The sequence below is a fragment of the Dendrobates tinctorius genome, unplaced genomic scaffold (genome assembly GCF_039654945.1).
Source record: "Dendrobates tinctorius isolate UK_male_01 unplaced genomic scaffold, ASM3965494v1 ptg000495l, whole genome shotgun sequence".
Taxonomy (NCBI): domain Eukaryota; kingdom Metazoa; phylum Chordata; class Amphibia; order Anura; family Dendrobatidae; genus Dendrobates; species Dendrobates tinctorius.
This window is the reverse complement of record NW_027362155.1, coordinates 638,585-656,960: the sequence shown is the minus strand read 5'-3', so window position 1 is coordinate 656,960 and position 18,376 is coordinate 638,585. Positions and strand designations below refer to the sequence as shown.

Genomic DNA, 18,376 nt, shown 5'->3' with positions numbered 1-18,376 from the left:
CCTTGTTCTCTGATGGAAGCCATGACTCATGCCATATGAATGGACCGCAGAATCCGTGAGACATAGTGAACAGCAGGCCGCATGTACTACTCCCCCAGAGCAGGTCCATTTACCCGAGGATAGAGTTGCCAGTCTTTGAGTTGTAGAGAGAAGACGGAGACAAGATCTTGGAGTCTTTCTATACTGTGGTCTCTCTGGACATTTTCTTAAGAATTGCCCAACTTGTCCTCAAGCTATCAAACCACTGGGACAACGTCTGAGTCTGGGTGACGGCCGAGGTGGTAACCCAGACTCCCAGGTACCTTTTTCTTCCTCTGATAAATTAGATGATTTCCTTCGAGAACCAGGTGTTATCAACATTGGGGTTCATTGACTGTGGGTCTGCTGCTAAGTTTATTGATTCGGGACTGGTTCTGAAGTTAGGTTTTAGGGATAGTTAGTTTAGAAAGACCTATTCAAATCAACGCCCTTGACAAGACACCGTTAGATCACAATATGGTTGAGAGAGCAACGGCATATTTCACTCTCCAAGTGGGAGCTCTCCACTCTGAATCCATCTCCTGTTTTGTGTTGGATATCTTACCTGCTGGATTGGTACTGGGATTTCCATGGCTGCAGATTTACAATACAGTTATTGATTGGTATCAGAAGGCGATTGTGAAATGGAGCCCCAAGTGTAACAAAAAATGTCTAAAAATGTGCAAAAATGCTCCGCTAGTATGGAGGGTCTTCCGGGGTACCTGAAGGACTTCGGAGATGTGTTCTCGGAAAAAGAGGTGGAGATACTACCTCCCCATCGTCCCTATGATAGTGCTATTGATCTTATTCCTAGTGCCAAGTTGTCAAAAGCTCGCTTTTACAATTTGTCGGGGCCTGAATGAGCCGCCATGAAAGAATATGTTAACAAAAGTTTACAGAAGGGTCATATCCGTCCTTCCTTCTTCCACTTTAGCTTCTGGATTTTTCTTTGTTAAATAGAAAGATTGGGGTCTCCGTTCTTGCCTTGATTTCCGAGAAATAAACATGATCACGTTTAAAAATACTTACCCACTTCCACTCATCCCCGATCTATACAATCAGCTTCTGGGGGCCAGGGTGTTTTCTAAACTTGATCTAGAGGGGCTTACAATTTGATATGCATTCGGAAGGGTGATGAGTGGAAAACAGCATTTTTAATGTCTAAGGGTCTTTTTGAAAACCTTGTTATGCCTTTTGAATTATCTAATGCACCTGCTGTTTCAACATTTTATGAATGATATTTCTCTGCTTTCATTGGAAGATTTGTTGTGATTTACCTCAAAGACATTTTAATTTTCTTGCCAGATTTGGACACTCACCAGGAACATGTCCGTGTTGTGTTACAGAGGCTAATGGAAAACTCTCTGTTTGCTAAATTAGAGAAATGGTTTTTTTCTGTGACAGAAATCTCTTTATTGGGGTTTATCTTGTCAGCAGAAGGGTTTAAGATGGACCCTGGGAAGGTGCAGGCCACAATTGATTGGGTGCAACCTCGTGATCTTAAGGCTTTGCAGTGTTTTCTGGTATTCACCAACTATTATAGAAAATTTATCAAGGGGTTTTCACAGATTGCTAAATTATTTATTGACCTTACACGTAAGGGGGTGAATCTCAAGGTTTGATTGCCGGGTGCAATCAGGGCTTTTGAAAGATTAAAAGAGTGTTTTATGTCAGCACCCATTCAGATCCAGCCTCATCTTCAAGAACCGTTCATTGTGGAGGTGGATACTTCGGAGATCGGGGTGGGGGCAGTTTTATTTTAGGGGCCCAAAAGTATGACTAACCTGCGTCCATGTGCTTTTCTTTCTAAAAAATTTTCACCGGCAGAGAGAAATTATGATGTGGTAATCGGGAGTTACTTGCTGTCAAATTGGCCTTTGAGAAATGGAGGTATTTTTTGGAGGGGGCGGTTCATCCAGTTATGGTTATCACGGATCACAAGAATTTAGCTTACATTGAATTGGCTAAAAGGATAACTCCTAGACAGGCCAGATGGTCCTTGTTTTTCCTCTCGATTTAATTTTTCCATTACATTCAGGCCTGGGGCTAAGAATGTGAAACGTAATGCTTTATCTCGTAGTCTAGATTCCATTTCTGCTCCAGAACCCCCATCCTCCATTATTCCTCAGGGTATTGTGGTGTCTATGGTAACCTCAGAATTGGAAGAGGAGAGATCCTGGGTCCCAGTTCGAAATGTGAAGGTCGATCGGTTAGTCAGCGCCTTCCATCTAAAGTTTCCTGTGAAGCCTGGGGGGTCCGGTGGCCCGCCCTAAAAGAGGGGGTACTGCCACGGTTCCACCCCTCATGGTGTCTGGAATGCAGTTACTGACAGCTCGACATTCCAATCCAAGCTGTCAGTGTGTTGATTGACAGCTCTACTAGCCAATCTGTGACTGGGAGGTGGCGGCTGTCTCAGGTGTTCACTATCCCAGGTAATTGCAATGCCTACGTAACTGAGCAGCTTCTCCCAGACCACTGCCAGACGTACATTCATCTTGTGAGGTTTGTGCTCTGTGCTCTCCTGTGCCTTGTGTTCTGTTTGTTTGATCTGTTGCCTGACTTAGAATCATAGAATCATAGAATCGTAGAGTTGGAAGGGACCTCCTGGGCCATCTGGTCCAACCCCCTGCTCAAAACAGGATTCGCTAAATCATCCCAGTCAGATGTCTGTCCAGCTTCTGTTTGAAGACTTCCATTGAAGGAGAACTCACCACTTCTCGTGGCAGCTTGTTCCACTCATTGATCACTCTGTCAAAAAGTTTTTTCTAATATCTAATCTGTGTCTCCTCCCATTCATTTTCATCCCATTGCTTCTAGTCTTTCCTTGTGCAAATGAGAATAAAGTTGATCCTTCTACAATGTGACAGCCCTTTAGATATTTGTAGACAGCTATTAAGTCTCCTTTCAGTCTTCTCTTTTGCAAACTAAACAATCCCAAATCCTGCAACCTTACCTCATAAGACAGGGTTTGCAGACCGGTCACCATTCTGGTTGCTCTTTTCTGAACTTGCTCCAGTTTGTTGATGTCTTTTTTAAAATGTGGTGCCCAAAACTGGACACAATATTCCAGATGAGGTCTGACCAAAGAGGAGTAGAGGGACATAATGACTTCACGTGATCTAGACTGTATGCTTCTGTTAATACATCCTAGAATTGCATTTGCCTTTTTTGCTGCTGCATCACACTGTTGACTCATATTCAGTCTGTGATCTATTAGTATACCCAAGTCTTTTTCACATGTGCTGTTGCTTAGCCCTATTCCTCCCATTCTGTGTATGCTGTTTTCATTTTTATTGCCCAGATGTAGTACTTTGCATTTCTCCCTGTTAAAAACCATTCTGTTAGTTGCTGCCCACTTCTCCAGTTTATTTATATCTTTTTGAATCCTCTCTCTCTCTTCTCTAGTATTAGCTATCCCTCCTAGCTTTGTGTCATCAGCAAATTTAATCAGTTTACCCTCAATTCCTTCATCTAAATCGTTGATAAAGATGTTGAACAATACAGGGCCCAGGACAGAGCCCTGTGGTACCCCACTTGAGACATCCATCTGTGTAAACCCCTTCAGCTCTGATCCGTTAACCTCCCAGTACTCTGACCTTGGAATGTTACCTGACTATGCTTTTGTCTCTTCCTTCTGTTTATGACTTACCCTCCTGGCTTCTTACCTTGAACTCCCTTACCACTCCGACTCACAGCTTGGCCGTGATAAGTGACTAGCGTCACAGAAAGAAGTGGGAGAATGACAACTCGAGACGCGCGGGGCAAGAAGTGGGAGAATGACAACTCAAGATGAGCATGGTGAGAAGTGTGAGGATGACAACTCGAGATGAGCATGGCAAGAAGTGGGAGGATGACAACTGGAAAAGAGAAAGATGAAAAGTGAGAAGATGACAACTGGAGAAAAGCGGGGAGAGAAGTGAGAGGATGACAACATGAGATGAGCGGCGCGAAAAATGGGGGGACGACAACTCAAGATGAGCATGGTGAGAAGTGAGAGGACAACAACTCAAGATGAGCTTGGCAAGAAGTGGGAGGACGACAACTGGAGACGAGCAGCGCGAGAAGTGTGAGGACGACAACTCGAGGCGAGTGTGGCAAGAAGTGGTAGGAATACAAATCGAGACGAGCGGGACAAAAAGTGGGAGAATGACAACTCGAGATGAGCATGGTGAGAAGAGAGAGGACGACAACTCGAGGCATAAAGAGTAGACAAAGCACTTATTACAAAAATAAAGAGACCTTTTATATTTAAAGTGAAAAAAGTAAAAAATGTCCACATGCCTTTACCGAATCGGTTGGGAGCAGAATATGTAGGTGGAATTCTCTTCCACAAGTGAGCGAGCATGACTGCCCGCTGTACTCGGGCACCTTGTGTAGCTTGTGACACTCTTGTCACCTTGGAATAGTGCAGTCAGTCATTGAGCTGTCATAAGCTGTACAGCTAACAGTCCTGCTTCTAGACTGGGATCACACAACACGTCCTTTACTGCCATGGCTCAATGCCGTACAATTTTTCTCAGCACATGAGGACTGCATGACCAGTTACTTCCTCCATAGCTGGTCACTATCATTATTCAGTGGCCACAATAAGTCTGAGCTCTGACCTGCGGAACAGTCTTATGGCTCCACCATGTGTGGGGATGGTGGGCACTGCTAGGCCAGTGACAGAGGGCACAGTGGACATGGCCAGTCATAGAGTGCACAGCTGAACAGGTCACAAAGGCCGCATTGTGGGTGAAATTTTTAGAACACAAGCTTAATTCATGTAATGAAGCTATCAGATGTCCATCAACATCTGCTTCAAGATGCAACACTCAACTCGCCCTAGCGAAAACCACAATCCAACATGGAGGCAACTACTCACCAGGTACAGGGAGGAGCCCAATAATATTGCCTTCAGCGTCACTTCCAGGTCCAGCGGAAAGGAGACAAAAATTTGATCACTCTCCATCTTGATCATTCCCACGACATGCTGCTCATCATGAGACTTTACCTGGAAGAGCGACGGAGAGATTTGTCTCTTGACACCTGCCACCCTAAATGGGGCTGGAGTGAAGGTGGGGGTGAGCACGGCCTGGCCCGTAGCTCAATCTATCAGTGTCATCCTGCAGGGGATGGTGCAGACTCATAGCTCCCTTCTGTCTGTACCACCATTCAGGGGCCAGGGAAGGCTCATAGCTCCCTTCTGTCAGCATTACCCTGTAAGGGTGGAGTCATAGCTCCCTTTTTTCTATCACTGTGCTGGGGTAGGGGTGTAGATACCTTCTGTCTGTATCATTCTGCAGGAGCAGAGTCATAGCTTCCTTCTGTCTTTCACCCTGCAGGGGCGGGCTCACAGCTCCCTTCCATTTATATCACCCTGCAGAGGTAGGGTCACGGCTCCCTTCCATTTATATCACCCTGCAGGGGCGGGGTCACGGCTCCCTTCCATTTATATCACCCTGCAGGGGTAGGGTCACAGCTCCCTACCGTTTATACCACCCTGCAGGGGCGGGGTCATGGCTCCCTTCCATCTATATCACCCTGCAGGGGCGGGGTCATGGCTCCCCTTTGTATGTATCACTCTGCAAGGGCGGAGTCACAGCTCCCTTCTATCTATATCACCCTGCAGGGGCAGGTTCATAGCTCCCTTCGGTCTATGTCACAGGGGGCTGGGCACACACTGAGTACTATGTGACTTACCTCAAAAGTGACGTTGCCAAATATACTGTTCTGGAATCGGGGTCCCAGGATAATCAGAGTCACCTCCTTGGAGGAATTCATGATGGACAGGTGGGTCACCATCAAGTTATTATGCACCTTGACAAATCCAACTGGACACCCTGGGGGACAGTGCACCTCCATCTACAGGAGGAGGAACATGGTGTCAGGAGTAATTGGTACTGTGACCATCAGAGGGCGCCACACATTTGATGACAGATCTCGTGTTGCCCTGTGGGGAGGTTCCTCAGGAGGTAATAGCAAATGCTCGGCCCTCTGATGTAATAAACAGGAGTGTTAGATGTGTATCTCTGGTCCATGTGGGCTGCTATGTGGATGGCTTTAGCTGAATAGTGTGGGAGGGTGAGGTGCCCTGACACCCAAGTCACTGTCTATGTAACCCTCACCTGATGGGTACAGGTGCAGCTGCAGTTCTCCAGCAGCTGCAGGACGTCATTGCCGCTGTTGTCCTTAATCTTCACGTCGTAGAGAGGTCCACAGCACACAACATCCTGAAACGCCTGGAATAGTCGCTGACCAACATGGTTCAGCACATCAAACGTGCAGTTCCGACCCTGTGACACCGTGACTGGTGGGAAGAGACACAAGGATGGATCAGTACCAGAACTCAGAAGACAGTTCACATGAGACAGGTAGGACCATATTCATGGACAGCACCCACTGTAGAAGGCACACACACAGCCATACCAGAGAAGACAACAGATCAGGAGAGATCCTTCATCTAAACCATGAGAGACACTAACCCACTAGACAGCAGGACTAACCAACAAACCACAGGACACCAGGGAACACATATATATATATATATATAAAATTTTCTTACATTTCTCTTTCACGATTAGCTGGTTAATCTGAAACAGAAAACTCAACATTAGTGATGACTCTGCACACGATGAACATATGGATGAGTGACATCACAGCTGAAAGGTCAGGCAAGAGAGACAGGAGGAGCGACAGGCAGACAGGGGAGACAGGAGGAACAGACAGGCAGAGGAGACAGGAAGAACAGACAGGCAGGGGAGACGAGAGGAGCAACAGACAGGCAGGGGAGACAGGAAGAACAGACTGGCAGGAGAGACAGGAGGAGCGACAGGCAGGCAGAGGAGACGGGATTAGCAACAGACAGGCAGGGGAGACGGGAGGAGCAACAGACAGGCAGGGGAGACAGGAGGAGCAACAGACAGGCAGGGGAGACGGGAGGAGCAACAGACAAGCAGGGGAGATGAGAGGAGCAACAGATAGTCAGGGGAGATGGGAGGAGCAGACAGACAGGCAGTGGAGACGCAACAGACAGGCAGAGGAGACGAGAGGAGCAACAGACAGGCAGGGGAGACGGGAGGCGCAACAGACAGGCAGGGGAGACAGGAGGAGCAACAGACATGCAGGGAAGACAGGAGGAGCAACAGACAGGGGAGATGGGAGGAGCAACAGACAGGCAGGGGAGACAAGAGGAGCAACAGACAGGCTCGGGAGACGGGAGGAGCAGACAGGCAGGGGAGACGGGAGGAGCAGACAGGCAGGGGAGACGGGAGGAGCAACAGACAGGCAGGGGAGACAGGAGGAGCAACAGACAGGCAGGGGAGACGGGAGGAGCAACAGACAAGCAGGGGAGATGAGAGGAGCAACAGATAGTCAGGGGAGATGGGAGGAGCAGACAGACAGGCAGTGGAGATGCAACAGACAGGCAGAGGAGACGAGAGGAGCAACAGACAGGCAGGGGAGACGGGAGGAGCAACAGACAGGCAGGGGAGATGGGAGGCACAACAGACAGGCAGGGGAGACAGGAGGAGCAACAGACATGCAGGGAAGACAGGAGGAGCAGACCGGCAGGGGAGACAGGAGGAGCAACAGACAGGGGAGATGGGAGGAGCAACAGACAGGCAGGGGAGACAAGAGGAGCAACAGACAGGCTCGGGAGACGGGAGGAGCAGACAGGCAGGGGAGACGGGAGGAGCAGACAGGCAGGGGAGACGGGAGGAGCAGACAGGCATGGGAGACGGAAGGAGCAGACAGGCATGGGAGACGAGAGGAGCAACACACAGGCAGGGGAGATGGGAGGAGCAGACAGGCAGGGGAGACGGGAGGGGCAACAGACAGGCAGGGGATATGGGAGGAGCAACAGACAGGTAGGGGAGATAGGAGGAGCAACAGACAGGCAGGGGAAATTGGAGCAACAGACAGGCAGGAGAGACGGGAAGAGCAACAGACAGGCAGGGGAGACTGGAAGAGCAACAGACAGGCAGGGGAGACGAGAGAAGCAGACAGGCTGGGGAGATGGGAGGAGCAGGCAGGCAGTGGAGATGGGAGGAGCAGACAGGCAGGGGAGATGAGAGGAGCAGACAGGCTGGGGAGACAGGAGGAACAGACAGGCAGGAGAGATGGGAGGAGCAGACAGGCAGTGGAGACGGGAGGAGCAGACAGGCAGGGGAGATGAGAGGAGCAGACAGGCTGGGGAGATGGGAAGAGCAGGCAGGCAGGGGAGACGGGAGGAGCAGGCAGGCAGGGGAGACGGGAGGAGCAGACAGGAAGGGGAGACGGGAGGAGCAGGCAGGCAGGGGAGACAGGAGGAGCAGACAGGAAGGGGAGACGGGAGGAGCAGACAGGTACGGGAGACGGGAGGAGCAGACAGGCAGGGGAAATGGGAGGAGCCGACAGGCAGGGGTGATGGGAGGAGCAACAGACAGGCAGGGGAGATGGGAGGAGCAGACAGGCATGGGAGATGGGAGGAGCAACAGACAGGCAGGGGATACGGGAGGAGCAGACAGGCATGGGAGATGGGAGGAGCAACAGACAGGCCGGGGAGACGAGAGGAGCAGATAGGCAGGGAAGACGAGAGGAGCAACAGACAGGCAGGGGAGACGGGAGGAGCAGACAGGCAGGGGAGACGGGAGGGGCAACAGACAGGCAGGGGATACGGGAGGAGCAACAGACAGGTTGGGGAGACGGGAGGAGCAACAGAAAGGCAGGGGAGATTGGAGCAATAGACAGGCAGGAGAGACGGGAGGAGCAACAGACAGGCAGGGGAGACGGGAGGCACAACAGACAGGCAGGGGAGACAGGAGGAGCAACAGACATGCAGGGAAGACAGGAGGAGCAGACCGGCAGGGGAGACAGGAGGAGCAACAGACAGGGGAGATGGGAGGAGCAACAGACAGGCTCGGGAGACGGGAGGAGCAGACAGGCAGGGGAGACGGGAGGAGCAGACAGGCAGGGGAGACGGGAGGAGCAGCAGCAGGGGAGATGGGAGGAGCAGACAGGCATGGGAGACGGAAGGAGCAGACAGGCATGGGAGACGAGAGGAGCAACACACAGGCAGGGGAGATGGGAGGAGCAGACAGGCAGGGGAGACGGGAGGGGCAACAGACAGGCAGGGGATATGGGAGGAGCAACAGACAGGTAGGGGAGATAGGAGGAGCAACAGACAGGCAGGGGAAATTGGAGCAACAGACAGGCAGGAGAGACGGGAAGAGCAACAGACAGGCAGGGGAGACTGGAAGAGCAACAGACAGGCAGGGGAGACGAGAGAAGCAGACAGGCTGGGGAGATGGGAGGAGCAGGCAGGCAGTGGAGATGGGAGGAGCAGACAGGCAGGGGAGATGAGAGGAGCAGACAGGCTGGGGAGACAGGAGGAACAGACAGGCAGGAGAGATGGGAGGAGCAGACAGGCAGTGGAGACGGGAGGAGCAGACAGGCAGGGGAGATGAGAGGAGCAGACAGGCTGGGGAGATGGGAAGAGCAGGCAGGCAGGGGAGACGGGAGGAGTAGGCAGGCAGGGGAGACGGGAGGAGCAGACAGGAAGGGGAGACGGGAGGAGCAGGCAGGCAGGGGAGACAGGAGGAGCAGACAGGAAGGGGAGATGGGAGGAGCAACAGACAGGCAGGGGATACGGGAGGAGCAGACAGGCATGGGAGATGGGAGGAGCAACAGACAGGCCGGGGAGACGAGAGGAGCAGATAGGCAGGGAAGACGAGAGGAGCAACAGACAGGCAGGGGAGACGGGAGGAGCAGACAGGCAGGGGAGACGGGAGGGGCAACAGACAGGCAGGGGATACGGGAGGAGCAACAGACAGGTTGGGGAGACGGGAGGAGCAACAGAAAGGCAGGGGAGATTGGAGCAATAGACAGGCAGGAGAGACGGGAGGAGCAACAGACAGGCAGGGGAGACGGGAGGCACAACAGACAGGCAGGGGAGACAGGAGGAGCAACAGACATGCAGGGAAGACAGGAGGAGCAGACCGGCAGGGGAGACAGGAGGAGCAACAGACAGGGGAGATGGGAGGAGCAACAGACAGGCAGGGGAGACAAGAGGAGCAACAGACAGGCTCGGGAGACGGGAGGAGCAGACAGGCAGGGGAGACGGGAGGAGCAGACAGGCAGGGGAGACGGGAGGAGCAGCAGCAGGGGAGATGGGAGGAGCAGACAGGCATGGGAGACGGAAGGAGCAGACAGGCATGGGAGACGAGAGGAGCAACACACAGGCAGGGGAGATGGGAGGAGCAGACAGGCAGGGGAGACGGGAGGGGCAACAGACAGGCAGGGGATATGGGAGGAGCAACAGACAGGTAGGGGAGATAGGAGGAGCAACAGACAGGCAGGGGAAATTGGAGCAACAGACAGGCAGGAGAGACGGGAAGAGCAACAGACAGGCAGGGGAGACTGGAAGAGCAACAGACAGGCAGGGGAGACGAGAGAAGCAGACAGGCTGGGGAGATGGGAGGAGCAGGCAGGCAGTGGAGATGGGAGGAGCAGACAGGCAGGGGAGATGAGAGGAGCAGACAGGCTGGGGAGACAGGAGGAACAGACAGGCAGGAGAGATGGGAGGAGCAGACAGGCAGTGGAGACGGGAGGAGCAGACAGGCAGGGGAGATGAGAGGAGCAGACAGGCTGGGGAGATGGGAAGAGCAGGCAGGCAGGGGAGACGGGAGGAGCAGGCAGGCAGGGGAGACGGGAGGAGCAGACAGGAAGGGGAGACGGGAGGAGCAGGCAGGCAGGGGAGACAGGAGGAGCAGACAGGAAGGGGAGACGGGAGGAGCAGACAGGTACGGGAGACGGGAGGAGCAGACAGGCAGGGGAAATGGGAGGAGCCGACAGGCAGGGGAGATGGGAGGAGCAACAGACAGGCAGGGGAGATGGGAGGAGCAGACAGGCATGGGAGATGGGAGGAGCAACAGACAGGCAGGGGATACGGGAGGAGCAGACAGGCATGGGAGATGGGAGGAGCAACAGACAGGCCGGGGAGACGAGAGGAGCAGATAGGCAGGGAAGACGAGAGGAGCAACAGACAGGCAGGGGAGACGGGAGGAGCAGACAGGCAGGGGAGACGGGAGGGGCAACAGACAGGCAGGGGATACGGGAGGAGCAACAGACAGGTTGGGGAGACGGGAGGAGCAACAGAAAGGCAGGGGAGATTGGAGCAATAGACAGGCAGGAGAGACGGGAGGAGCAACAGACAGGCAGGGGAGACGGGAGGCACAACAGACAGGCAGGGGAGACAGGAGGAGCAACAGACATGCAGGGAAGACAGGAGGAGCAGACCGGCAGGGGAGACAGGAGGAGCAACAGACAGGGGAGATGGGAGGAGCAACAGACAGGCAGGGGAGACAAGAGGAGCAACAGACAGGCTCGGGAGACGGGAGGAGCAGACAGGCAGGGGAGACGGGAGGAGCAGACAGGCAGGGGAGACGGGAGGAGCAGCAGCAGGGGAGATGGGAGGAGCAGACAGGCATGGGAGACGGAAGGAGCAGACAGGCATGGGAGACGAGAGGAGCAACACACAGGCAGGGGAGATGGGAGGAGCAGACAGGCAGGGGAGACGGGAGGGGCAACAGACAGGCAGGGGATATGGGAGGAGCAACAGACAGGTAGGGGAGATAGGAGGAGCAACAGACAGGCAGGGGAAATTGGAGCAACAGACAGGCAGGAGAGACGGGAAGAGCAACAGACAGGCAGGGGAGACTGGAAGAGCAACAGACAGGCAGGGGAGATGAGAGAAGCAGACAGGCTGGGGAGATGGGAGGAGCAGGCAGTGGAGATGGGAGGAGCAGACAGGCAGGGGAGATGAGAGGAGCAGACAGGCTGGGGAGACAGGAGGAACAGACAGGCAGGAGAGATGGGAGGAGCAGACAGGCAGTGGAGACGGGAGGAGCAGACAGGCAGGGGAGATGAGAGGAGCAGACAGGCTGGGGAGATGGGAAGAGCAGGCAGGCAGGGGAGACGGGAGGAGCAGGCAGGCAGGGGAGACGGGAGGAGCAGACAGGAAGGGGAGACGGGAGGAGCAGGCAGGCAGGGGAGACAGGAGGAGCAGACAGGAAGGGGAGACGGGAGGAGCAGACAGGTACGGGAGACGGGAGGAGCAGACAGGCAGGGGAAATGGGAGGAGCCGACAGGCAGGGGAGATGGGAGGAGCAACAGACAGGCAGGGGAGATGGGAGGAGCAGACAGGCATGGGAGATGGGAGGAGCAACAGACAGGCAGGGGATACGGGAGGAGCAGACAGGCATGGGAGATGGGAGGAGCAACAGACAGGCCGGGGAGACGAGAGGAGCAGATAGGCAGGGAAGACGAGAGGAGCAACAGACAGGCAGGGGAGACGGGAGGAGCAGACAGGCAGGGGAGACGGGAGGGGCAACAGACAGGCAGGGGATACGGGAGGAGCAACAGACAGGTTGGGGAGACGGGAGGAGCAACAGAAAGGCAGGGGAGATTGGAGCAATAGACAGGCAGGAGAGACGGGAGGAGCAACAGACAGGCAGGGGAGACGAGAGGAACAGACAGGAAGGGGAGACTGGAGGAGCAGCAGACAGGCACGGGAGATAGGAGGAGCAGACAGGTAGGGGAGACGAGAGAAGCAGACAGGCAGGGGAGATGGGAGGAGCAGACAGGCAGTGGAGATGGGAGGAGCAGACAGGCAGGGGAGACGGGAGGAGCAGACAGGCATGGGAGATGAGAGGAGCAGACAGGCAGGGGAGATGGGAGGAGCAGACAGGCAGGGGAGACGGGAGGAGCAGTCAGGCAGGGGAGACAGGAGGAGCAGACAGGCAGGGAAGACGAGAGGAGCAACAGACAGGCAGGGGAGACGGGAGGAGCAGTCAGGCAGGGGAGACGGGAGGAGCAGACAGGCATGGGAGATGAGAGGAGCAGACAGGCAGGGGAGATGGGAGGAGCAGACAGGCATGGGAGATGAGAGGAGCAGACAGGCAGGGGAGACAGGAGGAGCAGACAGGCAGGGGAGACGGGAGGAGCAACAGACTGGCACGGGAGACGGGAAGAGCAGACAGACAGGGGAGACGGGAGGAACAGAGAGGCAGAGGAGACAGGAGGAACAGAGAGGCAGGGGAGATGGGAGGAGCAGAGAGGCAGGGGAGATGGGAGGAGCAGACAGCCAGGGGAGACAGGAGAAACAACAGACAGGCAGGGGAGATATAAAGGGGACAGTATGAAATGAAAGGCTTGAAAGACACAGTACATGTACAAGGAAGACAATTTGTTAAATAAATGAGGCAGAAACTGGGTCAGACTGGTTCACCAGGACACCGGTGAAATGCATGGTGGGCCCCAGAGAGAGTGAGGAAGAAGGAAAAAAAATTGTAGGGACACAGGCCTTTTAAAACTGCAGGAGGCAGAGGGGAGCGCGGGTGCGTGCACGCAGGCCCGACCCACCACAATGACCAGGGCCGGCGGCACCACATGGCGAACCCAGGTAACGCTGGGTGCCCTGGGCGAACGGGGTGTGGGACAGACGCTATGGGGTCTGTGAGTCGGGGGAGCCCGGTGACAGCGCTGGTATGGGCCCCCCTCTACTCTCTAATACCTCTCCTGGTTCTCAGCATCTGTACTGTCTTTAGCGCCCTCTGACGCTGCGATGTCTCAGGGCAGAGGGAGCTATGACGTCATCACTGCACGCTCAGCCTCTCTCTCCTGGGCTTTGCAGAGCCGGGAGAGATGCTGAGTGTACCGGACCTGTGGCGGGAACGGGAGAGGTATTTGATTTTTTTTTTATGTATGCAGGAGAATGGTTCCCATAATACTGTATGGAGAAGCATTACATGTGGCCCATAATACTGCATGAAGGAGCATTACATGGGGTCCATAATACTGTATGGAGGAGCATGGGGCCCATAATACTATATGGAGGAGCATGAGGCCCATAATACTGTATGGAGCATTACATGGGCCCCATAATACTGTATGGAAGAGCATGGGGCCCATAATACTGTATGGAGGAGCATTACATGGGGCTCATAATACTGTATGGAAGAGCATGGGGCCCATAATACTGTATGGAGGAGCACTACATGGGGCCCATAATACTGTATGGAGGAGCATGAGGCCCATAATACTGAATGGAGGAGCATTACGTGGGGCCCATAATACTGTATGGAAGAGCATGAGGCCCATAATAATGTATGGAGGACTATGTGGTGCCTATAATACTGTGTGGAGGACTATGTGGTGCCCATATATTGTACTATACCTGTATTATTTATCTGTGCAGCAAGAATCGTGGCATGTGTTAAAGGGGCCCACTGATACTCTTTCGCCAGAGGGCTACAAAAACCTGGAGCCGACCCTGGCAATGACGAACATGAAGATGAATGCCGCCTGCTGCTATGACAGGGCGCTCTGCTCTTTGACCGGCCATGCATCGACGTCACATAGCAGTTACGTTAAATGACTCCTGTAGCCTTTGATAGGCCGGCAGACTTTCAATGTTACTGCTATGTGACCTCAGCGCATGGCCTGTCACAGAGCAGAGCACCCTGTCACAGGTGCAGTCAGCAGCCATTCTAACGACCACGCCGAATATGAAGCCACAAGAGGACGCCGGGGAGCGCAAGAAGGTGAGAATTCCCCTCCCCCTGTGATTGGGCAAGGAAGTGGCCATAGGGGCGGATAGAGGGGCCCAGGGAGGGGACATTATTAAAGTGAACACAGGGGCCTAGGATGGGGACATTATTACTCTAAGGGGCCCAAGATAAGGAGATTATTAAAGTGTATATTGGGGTCCAGGATGTGACATTAAATAAAGGCGCCCAGGATCTGGAACCTTATTAAATAAAAGGGTGACATAATTACGGTTTGGAGGTCTGGATGAGGAACATACATTATTGGTTTATGGTGGCAAGTGGGGACACAGTTACTGTAGAGGCCAATCAGGGGACATTATTACTGCTGTATTTTAATTTACTTTTGAGGTTACTGTCTTCCATGGGGGAGAACAAAAAGGGGTCCTGCTACTGTGCAGGGCGGCACTATGTCTTTTTTTCTTCATCTGATATATTGTAGAAGTTGGGGAAAATAGTGGGGAATGTGCTCTGGAAGCGATCAGCTATAGATAACTGTTATTTTCTGCAGAGACGAGTCATGGCTGGAAGAAGTGATGGCGGTCTGCACTGGATGAAGATGAAAGACTTCCACTAGAGACGTCACCAGTGAGTCAGTGTGTGACTTGTACACTTACACTATATACTGTGTACAGAGCTCCTCTGTGTAATGTCACTGGTGATCACTGTATTACCTGTACACTATATACTGTATACAGCGCTCCTGTGTATAATGTCACTGGTGACCACAGTATTATCTGTACACTATACACTATATACACAGAGCTCCTGTGTATAATGTCACTGGTGATCACTGTATTACTTATACACTATACATGATATACAGAGCTCCTGTGTATAATGTCACTGGTGATCACTGTATTACCTGTACAATGACACTGTATACAGAGCTCCTGTGTATAATGTCACTGGTGATCACTGTATTACCTGTACACTATGCACTATATACAGAGCTCCTGTGTACAATGTCACTGGTGATCACTGTATTACCTGTACACTGACACTATATACAGAGCTCCTGTGTATAATATCACTGGTGATCCCTGTTTTACCTGTACACTGACACTATATACAGAGCTCCTGTGTATAATGTCACTGGTGATCACTGTATTACCTGTACACTGACACTATATACAGAGCTCCTGTGTATAATGTCACTGGTGATCACTGTATTACCTGTACACTATACACTATATACAGAGCTCCTGTGTATAATATTACTGGTGATCCCTGTATTACCTGTACACTATATACAGAGCTCCTGTGTATAATGTCACTGGTGATCACTGTATTACCTGTACACTATACACTATATACAGAGCTCCTGTGTATAATGTCACTGGTGATCACTGTATTACCTGTACACTATATACTATATACAGAGCTCCTGTGTATAATGTCGCTGGTGATCACTGTATTACCTGTACACTATACACTATATACAGAGCTCCTCTGTATAATATTACTAGTGATCCCTGTATTACCTGTACACTATATACAGAGCTCCTGTGTAAAATGTCACTGGTGATCACGGTATTACCTGTACACTATATACTATATACAGAGCTCCTGTGTATAATGTCACTGGTGATCACTGTATACCTGTACACTGACACTATATACAGAGCTCCTGTGTATAATGTCACTGGTGATCACTGTATTACCTGTACACTATACACTATATACAGAGCTCCTGTGTGTAATGTCACTGGTGATCACTGTATTACCTGTACACTATACACTATATACAGAGCTCCTGTGTATAATTTTACTGGTGATCCCTGTATTACCTGTACACTATATACAGAGCTCCTGTGTATAATGTCACTGGTGATCACTGTATTACCTGTACACTATATACTATATAGAGAGCTCCTGTGTATAATGTCACTGGTGATCACTGTATACCTGTACACTGACACTATATACAGAGCTCCTGTGTATAATGTCACTGGTGATCACTGTATTACCTGTACACTGACACTATATACAGAGCTCCTATGTATAATGTCACTGGTGATCCCTGTTTTACCTGTACACTGACACTATATACAGAGCTCCTGTGTATAATGTCACTGGTGATCACTGTATTACCTGTACACTGACACTATATACAGAGCTCCTGTGTATAATGTCACTGGTGATCCCTGTTTTACCTGTACACTGACACTATATACAGAGCTCCTGTGTATAATGTCACTGGTGATCCCTGTATTACCTGTACACTGACACTATATACAGAGCTCCTGTGTATAATGTCACTGGTGATCACTGTATTACCTGTACACTATACACTATATACAGAGCTCCTGTGTATAATATTACTGGTGATCCCTGTATTACCTGTACACTATATACAGAGCTCCTGTGTATAATGTCACTGGTGATCACTGTATTACCTGTACACTATACACTATATACAGAGCTCCTGTGTATAATGTCACTGGTGATCACTGTATTACCTGTACACTATATACTATATACAGAGCTCCTGTGTATAATGTCACTGGTGATCACTGTATTACCTGTACACTATATACTATATACAGAGCTCCTGTGTATAATGTCACTGGTGATCACAGTATACCTGTACACTGACACTATGTACAGAGCTCCTGTGTATAATGTCACTGGTGATCACTGTATTACCTGTACACTATACACTATATACAGAGCTCCTGTGTGTAATGTCACTGGTGATCACTGTATTACCTGTACACTATACACTATATACAGAGCTCCTGTGTATAATATTACTGGTGATCCCTGTATTACCTGTACACTATATACAGAGCTCCTGTGTATAATGTCACTGGTGATCACTGTATTACCTGTACACTATACACTATATACAGAGCTCCTGTGTATAATGTCACTGGTGATCACTGTATTACCTGTACACTATATACTATATACAGAGCTCCTGTGTATAATGTCGCTGGTGATCACAGTATACCTGTACACTGACACTATATACAGAGCTCCTGTGTATAATGTCACTGGTGATCACTGTATTACCTGTACACTATACACTATATACAGAGCTCCTGTGTATAATATTACTAGTGATCCCTGTATTACCTGTACACTATATACAGAGCTCCTGTGTAAAATGTCACTGGTGATCCCTGTTTTACCTGTACACTGACACTATATACAGAGCTCCTGTGTATAATGTCACTGGTGATCACTGTATTACCTGTACACTGACACTATATACAGAGCTCCTGTGTATAATGTCACTGGTGATCACTGTATTACCTGTACACTATACACTATATACAGAGCTCCTGTGTATAATATTACTGGTGATCCCTGTATTACCTGTACACTATATACAGAGCTCCTGTGTATAATGTCACTGGTGATCACTGTATTACCTGTACACTATACACTATATACAGAGCTCCTGTGTATAATGTCACTGGTGATCACTGTATTACCTGTACACTATATACTATATACAGAGCTCCTGTGTATAATGTCGCTGGTGATCACAGTATACCTGTACACTGACACTATATACAGAGCTCCTGTGTATAATGTCACTGTTGATCACTGTATTACCTGTACACTATACACTATATACAGAGCTCCTGTGTATAATATTACTAGTGATCCCTGTATTACCTGTACACTATATACAGAGCTCCTGTGTAAAATGTCACTGGTGATCACGGTATTACCTGTACACTATATACTATATACAGAGCTCCTGTGTATAATGTCACTGGTGATCACTGTATACCTGTACACTGACACTATATACAGAGCTCCTGTGTATAATGTCACTG

The 18,376-nt window shown here is 51.1% G+C and overlaps 1 protein-coding gene across 2 annotated transcripts in view; it reads right to left on the bottom strand.

The window, feature by feature from the left end:
- Positions 1 to 18,376, bottom strand: part of LOC141078052 (phospholipid scramblase 2-like) — an 88,410-nt gene that overhangs the window by 6,211 nt on the left and 63,823 nt on the right. For both annotated transcript variants that reach the window (XM_073564858.1, XM_073564857.1), the window contains 4 exons: positions 6,563 to 6,590; positions 6,126 to 6,307; positions 5,701 to 5,862; positions 4,883 to 5,011 (listed from right to left, as the gene is read on the bottom strand). In XM_073564858.1, coding sequence (XP_073420959.1) covers positions 4,883 to 5,011; positions 5,701 to 5,862; positions 6,126 to 6,307; positions 6,563 to 6,590 — 501 coding nt within the window. The remainder of the gene's footprint in view (positions 1 to 4,882; positions 5,012 to 5,700; positions 5,863 to 6,125; positions 6,308 to 6,562; positions 6,591 to 18,376) is intronic.